Here is a 10,547-nt window from a genome sequence, read left to right on the forward strand (position 1 = left end):
ATGTAGTTTGATAACCTACAAACTGTTTTCAACAGGCTGGCTTTATGTCTAGGCTAGCCGCTCGTCTTGATATGACGAAATTGGCTGATACTGTAAACACTCCTTTACTCCACCAGCAGTGCCTGGAAGTGCCCATGGTATACTACATGGAAACACTGAAATATTGGCAGCAGTCACAGATGTTAAACCGCTCTTTCGTATCCTTGATGACGCCCAGTCCATGCGCCCGCCTTTTTCATAGTTCACCAAGACAAGCCATTAAGTTATACAGTCCTTCGTAATTCAAGAGACAACATGCTCCATGTAATTATCTAAATGATTCAACCAAAGGATATTACATTGAACCCCAAGGGATATGTTGAGTGCCTGTCGCGTTTTGAAGGGTGGAGTCATTCGAAGATCATACACGTATGCGTGATTTTGACTTGTTATCGGCTTTGACAAGTTGACCGATGCCAATCGGGTTAAATTTGCTTGTTACGTTTGGTTATCAATGATCATATCGAAGCATGTGGTGGGCAATGACACTATAAATAAAAGCGTTGAATGATTTTCAGCTTATTCAAAAGGTGCACTCATGTAGATGAGCAATTATACGTAACTGATCTTATTTCTGTTCCGGGTGTCTTTTCGATGCCTGTCCCCCCTCTTTGTCATCAGGGGCAAACATTAAAGTCCGATATACCACACAAGCACAATACTATCAATGCTTGTTGAACTGCGAAGCCCATTACACACACTCCTGTGAACATAACCTGATTATATACCGTGGCCGACTTCCAGCACGGAATCGCTTTCGTCATTCGCTAGACGACCGACGATGAATGAACACCGATCGTACGTTCCTCTCCGCGTTCATAGACTTCTGTTGGGGATATTACTTTTTCTCGAAGGATTTCAAACCGAGTTTATCGACCATGGAGTATGCTTCAGGTGCCTCTGCGATGGAAGGGAGAGGTCCGTGGCTTGTAAAGGGATACAACTTGAGGAGATTTTCCCTCTACCGTTCGAGACGCGCTACCTGGACATCGACAGAAGCTGCGGTGGTTCAGGTCGGTTGACCGCAGACTCTTCATCCTCGAGCTACACCTTTCGGGCGGTAAGCATTACGAATTCCTGTCTGAAAACCTTCAACGTGAACGCTTTCCGTAACTTAGAGAATCTAGTGAAACTAGACTTGAGTGGAAATGTCCTCACAAGATTTGACAGTTTCGAAAACGTCAAATTCGACAATTTGAAATACTTGATTTTAGATCGTAATAATTTCGTGAACATTTCTACAGACTTTCTTTCATCGCTTCCAAAGTTAGAGTCGCTTAGCATACGAGACAATGCAGTCCATGACGTAAAGGCCTTTACTGAATCCTTCAGGGATCTTTACAAACTTTCGCTCCTAGATTTGCGGGGTAACCCACTGGGAAAGATTTCAATTGATGGGTTTGTCAACCTGCCGCCGTCCCTCAGAACACTCACTCTCAGTGACTGCCAACTTGTGGCGATCCACGATGACGCATTTAGGAATCTCAGTGACCATCTCGAGGATCTTGACATATCAGGGAACCATTTGTCCCTGAATCAACTGAAGGGCTTATTCCTCGGGTTCAAGCCTCAAAGTGCAATTAAAGTTCTGCGGCTATCTCGCTTGGATATTGAAGAGATTCCGCCTGATCCACTGTGGAGTCGAATGCCCAACTTAGAAACCCTCGATTTCACTGGGAACCGTATTGATGACGTAAGTTACGTTGCTTTCACTGGATTACGCTTGAAGAAACTGTGCATGGATTACAACAGGATTACAACTTTAGGTGATGTTGAGAATGAAACCACTCTTCAGCATCTTGTGGTATGGTCTCTTAGCAACAATCGCCTGACAAACATCCCTATATTAAATCTACCGTTGCTAACTAGCATCCATCTTGGCATGAATAAGATAACTCAAATTATTCCAAGTCACTTTTCGTCCATGCCCAACATAAAGTCGATAAATCTTACAAAAAATGCCATCTCGGATATAGATGCTTTGACCTTCGATGGGCTCAAGGTCAGATCGCTTGACCTATCTGGAAATGACATAAAGCGGTGGGAATGGACAAATGGATTACAAATCGTGGAATATTTGAATGTTTCTGGGAATTCTTTGACGTATTTTTCTTCTGAAGTGTTGAAGTCAACTGGGGAGAGTTTAGTTTCATTAGATTTTACTTCAAATGAAATACGTGATGTAGCACATGACAGCTTCTCGACGTTGCCATCTTTGAGGCATCTCAGACTCGGCGGGAACAGCTTCGGTCAACACATCGAAAGTGGCTCTCTGCTCCCTTTATTCCGTGATCTACCGGATTTAACATCACTCGACCTGTCCAACATGGCTCTGGCCACAATCCCGCAGGAGCAATTCGGTAATTTGACATCTTTGCGGCGACTATACCTAAGTGACAATATGATTTCTAAGCTCTGTGATACGTCCTCGAGACATCTCGAGGAAAGCCTTCATGTGTTCGACGTCAAGCGCAACCGTCTGAAGGAGATTGATACAGACTATCTCAAACACTTGCCTTCGCTGAAGAAGGTAAATTTTGCTAATAACCCTTTCCATTGCAGCTGTGCTGTTGATTCGTTCAGGCAGTGGATTAACGATTCCAAGATCGAGGTTGTGGACTTCCGCGGAAAAGGGTATGACTGCACGTCCCCGGAAAGTGCCCGGGGTGTCCCGCTACGGGCGTACGAGGCCCAAGACTGCCATGACACCCAAATGTCCAAATTGCAAATAGTCATTGCCTATTCCGTTGGCAGTTTTCTTTTAATTTGTATAATTGTTGTAGTCGTTTCGTTTAGTTTTAAACGCTGTGCATTTTGTAAAAAGCCGCGGTACGCGTATGTTGGCGGTGATGAGTTTGAGTGGAGTGGTAAGCGAAGAATTTTGTATGTGTTCATTTTATGTCGGAAAATGAGGGGCTGGTGTCCGCGGCGTGACAACAAGAACTTTTACATCAAGCATTCGAATTCGCAGCCACTAACTGAGAGGACTGTGTGCTGATTGTCTCGCCGGTGCTGTGCTGATACCAATGGAGATAAGAGGCGTTCTTGCTTCTTTCCCTCATAGGTTTCAAGAATCACTTCAAAACGGGCTCAGTCATTTTATGTTGCGTAGGCCTACAAGGACGACGACAAATGGTGCACTATGAAGTCAGTGTGATTTACTGTGTGAACTTTGATATTGTCATTGAATATTGTTAAACACAGCTGTGTTAAATATAGAGTGGTAGGCATATAATGGTAAAGTATAAGTGGAGGGTTAAACACAGGCTAACAAGCGTAACTTCCTACAATGGTCCCACAGTGTTCAAATAGTATTTTAACTTGGTATATTTAAAGGCTTATAAAGCACATGTAGGCTATGATAAGTATCAATTGGGCCTATGAAAGTCATGGTCCGCATAAAGAAAATTATAAAGGGTGTTTCGCAGCTACATGTAAATGTATGCGGGACAAAGAGTGTGATTTCGCTGCGGCGTATATACGTGCGAAGGAAGCCTCCGACGAGCTACGAGCTACGAGCTACGAGCTACGAAAGAACGAACGCCGTGTTAGTGCAATCATATTTCGATATGTGTGTCCAAACACGAACTTCTTTTTAGTGAATCATACCTTTTGCCACCAGTTGCGCAACCTCTCTACTTCCGATATGGTGCACGTACCGGCAGTCATGGGTCCGGATGCTCAAAGCGGATGACGAAGGGTTAATTTGAATATAGTAAACTAATCAACTTTATATATGCTAAACTTAAAGTAAAGTTTCAAAAACTACTTATATTTATTGTTATATTGTATGAAATCTAGATTTTTAATTCACTGGCATTGCCAAACCGTTGCGCAACCTCTCTATTTTCGATGGTGAGTCGGCCTATAAGATAGGACTTCAGATAGGTTGGCCTATATGTACATGTACATTGTATGTTCTGAACACATGACTGCTTGTTCGATACATTTTAATGGAGGATCTATTTTTTAAACGGAGATGACACTTTTAAAAGTAGTGCACGTTATCTTGATGGGCTTGGCAGTTCATGATTTGATTGTTATGATGGTATTGTATTTGTCTATCAGGACTGCCCTTTCATAAAGAGAGTCATGTTTTTGGTAGCCAATTGTTCGGGGAAGACTGAAGACTGATCTCAAAAACAAGTTATGTGCAGTGTATGAATGGTTCAGAGCAGACAAGCTATGCGCCACATCGGTCGTTTTGGAATACGTCAAAATGTAGAGCATGTAGCTATCTTACAATAGGTGGAGCTTGTTTATCTTTGTGACCATTCAGTGGGGTTGATTTTTACCCTTAAAGTAGTGAATCAAGTGCCAACTTGAAAACGACCCGTCAAAAACATTCAAGGTGGAATTTCACTTTTGGCTGCTCAAAAAGGATTGGTGATGGGTATATATATGAAATTTAACTGCAAAAGCTAGTTCAATGATACAATAATATTGGCAATGTAATCAATTGGTTTTTGTGAAGAAAAAAAGGATCTTTGAACCAAAATGGCATGCATTGTGTGACGTATTTCTTGTTTTCTCAAAACAGAAAATGCACATAGGTGGTTTGGCTCAGACCCCTTTCATGACACATCTTGACCCGGAGGTTTTGAGATCACTAAGTCACTCGAACGCATGAAAGTCAAGTTGTTCGCGTTTCGATACCCATGGTTTTTTCCCCACTTGACCAAGTTCATGATCTAATTAGATATAAATGTTTCAACTATGACGAGTCTTCATTGTATAAATAGACTTGTCCTCATTGTCAGTCGTAGAAAATTTAAAAGATCGCATGCTTGTATATAGTATGAGTAACATTTTGAATTTTTTACGAGTCTTGTTTTGATTTTAGTCGTGGTTTTAGAAATAAAGGTTAAAATCAATTAATTTCATACCTTATGCAGCGTGAAATCCGGTTTGCAGTTAGCAAGAACTTAACCAGTGTCATTCTTTTAAATTTCTAATCTATCGATCGATCTATCGATTAAACGAGTCCGATAATTTAGATCTATATATAAGAGCATGAGAAACTTGGACTCAATATTCTCCGCATAACAATATTTAACACGGGTTCGTCAGCAAGTGAACCAAATCTTAAAATGAGCTATTTCTCCTGCGGCGCAGGTGCACGAGGCAGTTTAAAAAAAAGCTTTCGTGCGCATCACCAGTTTCACAAGAAAGGTAAAACAACGCTTTTGTGATCTGGCGCACAGGGAACATATCGTGCACAAGAAACACCAGTTTTTGTGGTGCTCAGTTCCAATATATCCAATTCTTGTTCAGCGAAAGATCTGCATTTTTGCACCCGATAATTATTTCCATCCTACATTTTCCCGATGACAACGGATCTGAAACCACAATTTGCAATTAACCATACGCCTGCTTATTAATCTGGTTAGGTATAACGAGTGACGAGGTAGTGGTACCGGTATGAAAATTAGCGTCTCTTTCAAGGTATAGAGGTATAAAGAAGTGTGCTAATATCAAAAATACGTAGTTTATAATTTTGCCAGACTGCAGACGGTTCTGAGCACGGATCTATAGGAAAACATCCGTGTGATAACTGAGTGTCTCAAAGGTATCTCCAGCAAAAAACACACGCGAATTTGAGTTAAAATGTAGATCATTAATGCTAAGCAATTTAAGGTGGAAGTAACAGTATCGAAAACAGCTGACAGAAAACAATATGGGGTGGCGCAGAGTGACTGTAATTGAAACATTTTCTTGGTAACTGGTCTGTTTCAAAGGTACTAGCTGACCTTTCTGTCACCACGGATATGTAAACTCTTGGTTATAAAGGTTTTTGAGCTTTTGAGGTCTTAACAGAGACATTGGTCATATTCATTGTTGGAGGTTTTTATTTTGAGATGATCCCAAATCATGTGGTTGTGTCATCCTAGTGTTTGTTCTGAGCGCTGTGTTCAGATCAGTTTCACTTTTCTTGTTAACTCGGACACTTTTCGGCTTGAAAAAGTCTTTTGTCGAATATTTTGCCTGTTTGAATGTTCAGTAAACCTTGCATACGTTGTTTATCGGACTAGCATAAACCGTATCCTCGCTCCCAAGTCCAAGTTCAGTCTGTAAGTGATGTGTACGGATTTCGTATGAACGCACAAAAAGAAAAGGCCCAGTCGAGTTCGACATATGCAAAGTTTACTGCACATTTATTTGTAGTTGTTATGTGCATGTCGAAATTGAATCAATATACATGTAATATTTATGTTTATAAAAATGTAATTTGCTAGTCTCCTTCATTGAAAACTCGCAAGGCAAAAGCAGGTGATTGATCCTTCCGACTGAAGTCAAGAAGTACATGTACTGTTATTGGGACAACTCGAGTGAAGTTCACTGGTTCGATGAGTCAGAGAGAATCCGCATCAAAAATGGACAAATAATACTTCCATCATTCCTCAGTGGTTAATACGCGTAGCAGGTGATACGGCTAACTAATAATCATGGAAAATGCGGCTCAAGACCTGCCTACACATTTTCTAACCACTTTCAACGAGATTGCTGTAATCGCCTTATCTCGACATCATCGTCTTGCCCTGCGGTTCTTATCCTAAGAGAATTGCCATTCACACAGGTGGTTCAGGCCAAAAGCAAAAATCTCAGTATTTACAATCTCTCTGAGTATAGTCGTTTTCTAATGTGGGGAACCATGCAGGATGCATGGAGATTTATCCTCGAAGTGCAACTCTCTAGTGATCGCCACCTACACTCAGTGCACATTGTACAGTTCGGGTAGTTTGTTGAGGGAATCGACAATTCTATACTGCACCACCCCAACCACCGTTATCAGCGTTGAAACCTTCTCCACAACCGGAATCACTGTGGAAAAGCCAACAGCCAAAGCAAAGCAAGCCACGAAACACGGTACGCCTTAATTGTACATGTACTTCCAACATCGTACCGTACTCAAAATTTTGCAACTTGTTGATTGATGCTGCTTGCTTTTGACCAGAAACATCCTTCCAGCAACATTTACAACTTGATGATTGTTGCTGCTTGTTTCTGACCAGCTACATTGGCAATGTGTTGATTGTTGCTGATTGGTTGAGACAAGCCGCATCGTTCGTCTGCCCTGCCAACTCGTGATTTCTTCAGTAGTTTACGTGTGTGCTTCAACGTAGTAGCACCATCCATCTAATCAGGAAATATGAGAAAATGGGATATCCGCGATTTCGCTTGTCCGATACGGCGCTAATGCTGCGTCTCCCCCATTCAGTCCCCTATATGAATACTAAAAGTACACGAAAAAGATCATGAAATACATCCATAGGCCTATCTTTTGCTGACAGAGAGAGAAAACCGTCTGTGGTTTCGCCTGGTAGATAAATATACTTTATACTTATACTTAATAGGCCTTCTAACTTGGGACACATGAATGTACCCGAAAATGATGAATGAACTATATATCAATATCGCGACGAAAAGAACAGAAGTCAACAGTTACGGCTAGTCAACTTAATCACCCCCATTCAGACGGTTTTACAGGCAAACTGATTTATTCATCGTCATGCCAAACATGAAACCGTTTGGCCGTAGAGAACGCAATGAATATCTTAGACACGCAAAGTGAATCTTCTACAATTCTCCCCCGAGATATTACATGCTTTATTTTATTATGGCCAATTTGTAAGAGGTATAGAACGTCTGCAAACTGGTGAGCATTTTCAATACGAGGTCATTATAACTATAATGACATGTAAATGTATATCTTCCGATTTGAGACGGGTTTTTTTCTTTCATATACACTGCAGCGGGGTTATGTTGACATATCATGGCGGACCAGCTATAGATATCCTTAAAGGCCAGTGCCATTCGTTAAGTATTTGAAATTTGTAATTGAATGTGAAAATTTTAAATTATACACATTGTACAAATTCGCACTGATGAATGTCAACAATTCCGTTGTGTAGACAGATGTACAAATACACATACTGACTTTGTGTGTAATATTTGATATTTGTTGCAGAGATATAGTTTTGAGCCCTATTGTTTTCTCTCATTCGTTTCCTGCCATACACAAGACTTTTATATGAAGAGAAGAAGAGATCTGCACTTCTATTTTCCTGGACCACCAGTAATTACCAAAGGTGTACTCCTTTGGCTGCGAAAATCCCTACCAGTTTTGAAAAACGCTCCTTATAAATGTAGCTCCATCAGTCAAAACGACTGCTTCTCTAGAAATCTCGCCTGGCTATAAGTTGAATGCACGGTGTGCCCAAAAAACGTCCAGACTAAATGATTTCACCAAATAGACCTTTATTAAATTAAAAGGCGCATAAATCATCTGACATGGCTGACTCAACAGGTGGTTAAAATCCATACTGCTATTTTGAGACCAGCTACGCAGACACTACTTTCGTAAGCAAGTAGGATTTTTGGTTGGGACATCCAGTGTATTTTCCAACCGTGTGTATGCACTTTCCATCAATCTTCATCTCACCTTATCCGAATCTACACTCCGGACGCAATGGACCGGCTCCGTTCCTCATCGCAAGGAGACCCAATTAGGATGACGCAATTGCCTGCCCCGGGAGTCCAGTCCGAGTTCTGACCCGCAACTCGGTTTCAGTTTAAGGTGCATGGACCAATCAACAATCTCGAAATAGATTCGTTCGTTCACCGGATATGTTTTTATAAATTCTATTGGTCTCTAAATCACTATCGATGCTGACATGATCTGCTAATCAGAAAGTTTGCCATTCAGAAAGTTATCTCAAGCCGAATATTATTTTAACTTGACTTTCTTCAAAGCACTGCACCTACCAAGTCTACTCTAAATAAACGTCTACTTGAGTTTCAGTGGCGTGTATATTTGAATTAAAGTAAATGTCAATATGCCCTTGTCCCATTGAACTGGCGACATGGCCGATTTAATGGCACTTTTAAAGTTAGGTTATGTAAACAGTGACTTTTTATATCAGAAGAGTACAAATGGAAAATGTATGTGAGATTCTCGTCTGCTGAATGAGATCAAAACAACCTTTTTTTTTTACTACAAACTTGGCTTTGTCCCACTTGTTTTTATCCCGTTCATCAGACGGTCCTGGCGAAATGGTGAAAAGTACGTGTCAAACCAAGCAAGCCCATGTAATGGGATGACGATTTTATAAGGAACGTGTCCAGTATGTTGGTCGAACTGGGATTTATTCTGGACTGGGCGGAGCCGAGTGAGTGGTGAATGGGAGTCCCTTGACTAAATCCGTGGTCGCAGTGATTGCGGAAATGCCATAATGTTAGTGTGGAGAGCTCACTCTTCGAAATTTGTGATGTTCTATAACCTGGGTTCTACCATTAGAAAGCTATCCAATGAGTCTAGACATCGTCTATTCATTTCCTTGCTGTAACTTGACCGACTTATCCCCGGCTTGCTGGTAGTGACTTTGTCCTCGTAAGAGAGATTTTGAATGAATATTTGAAACTTCACACATGAGCAACACAGTAATCACGACAAGGGCTTTTAATGTTTCCATCTTCAAAACAGAGGTGAGGTTGGAAGCGCTAATATTACAATGAACTGCATTTTCACACCCTCAAAACATGTGGAGAAGAGGCCTATGATTTACAGGGTGGCACCCGAACCCTTTTATGCCATATTGACGTGTTCCATACGCCAACTCCATCTCATGGTTGTCGTTTCAACCAGGTCCAAGGGTATATTGTCGGTCGACAATTGTATGTTTCGTCATCCATTCCTGTGCCAATTCAGTAACGTCATACTCGTAAACCGGCGTTTAAACATAGAAGTTCGAGGAATCATGGAAATCGTCATCGAAAAATGCATTCACATACCCTACGTTCTTCGTCTTTCGTAGTTCTTCGTAAGAGTTGCGAAACCTCACTTATTGAGAATTTAGTGTACCAACCGAATCTTGCTCTTCCTGTTTGCGACATATCTTCAGTCTCTGCGACATGTCTTCAGTCCCAGGCCAATAAAGCGTAAAATACATGTATTTACCCTTTGGTTGCATTAAAGTGGACGATAGGCAAGAGCCGGGGGGGGGGGGGTTATACTGGCCATCTTCGGGTGGCTAATATGCACCCTAACGACACTAAGTCATGTTTGATGCAGCACTGGATATATTCCTCGTGCAAGTGTGAATAGCTTTAACGTAAAATGAGATTGGAGAGACCCCTGTTGGTTACTTTGTATAACATTATCTTGCGGCATACCCAGCTGCTGCCTGTGGGCTTGGAGAGTTCCTTTAAATTCCACCAAGAAACCACTGATTCTCGAGTCATAAAGCAGCGGAGGCGTCTCAAGGAATGATTTTTATCAGTTACGATTCGATCGGGGCCAATTATTCTCTTCCGCAATTTTACCCCGGAGCTGAGAAGCCGGTTTATCACGGCAGAAACGACGTGAGGCGTATCCCGGCTCGTATTTATCACCGCGGGGTATGGAACGGAGAACAACGCGGAGAATTGAGACATAAACGTATTTCATTGCGTTTCTGGCCGAAAAAAAATCCCAACAAACATCTTTTTTTTTGCAGTTCCTATGAATA

The 10,547-nt window shown here is 41.4% G+C and overlaps 1 protein-coding gene across 1 annotated transcript; it reads left to right on the top strand.

Moving 5' to 3' along the window:
- Nucleotides 1–817: 817 nt before the first annotated feature.
- Nucleotides 818–6,305, top strand: LOC135486215 (toll-like receptor 4). The gene has a single exon (XM_064768872.1). It carries the CDS (start codon nucleotides 821–823, stop codon nucleotides 3,035–3,037), a length of 2,217 nt encoding a protein of 738 aa, XP_064624942.1. The 5' UTR covers nucleotides 818–820; the 3' UTR covers nucleotides 3,038–6,305.
- Nucleotides 6,306–10,547: the final 4,242 nt, after the last annotated feature.

Source organism: Lineus longissimus, chromosome 4 (genome assembly GCF_910592395.1).
Source record: "Lineus longissimus chromosome 4, tnLinLong1.2, whole genome shotgun sequence".
Classification (NCBI taxonomy): Eukaryota; Metazoa; Nemertea; class Pilidiophora; order Heteronemertea; family Lineidae; genus Lineus; species Lineus longissimus.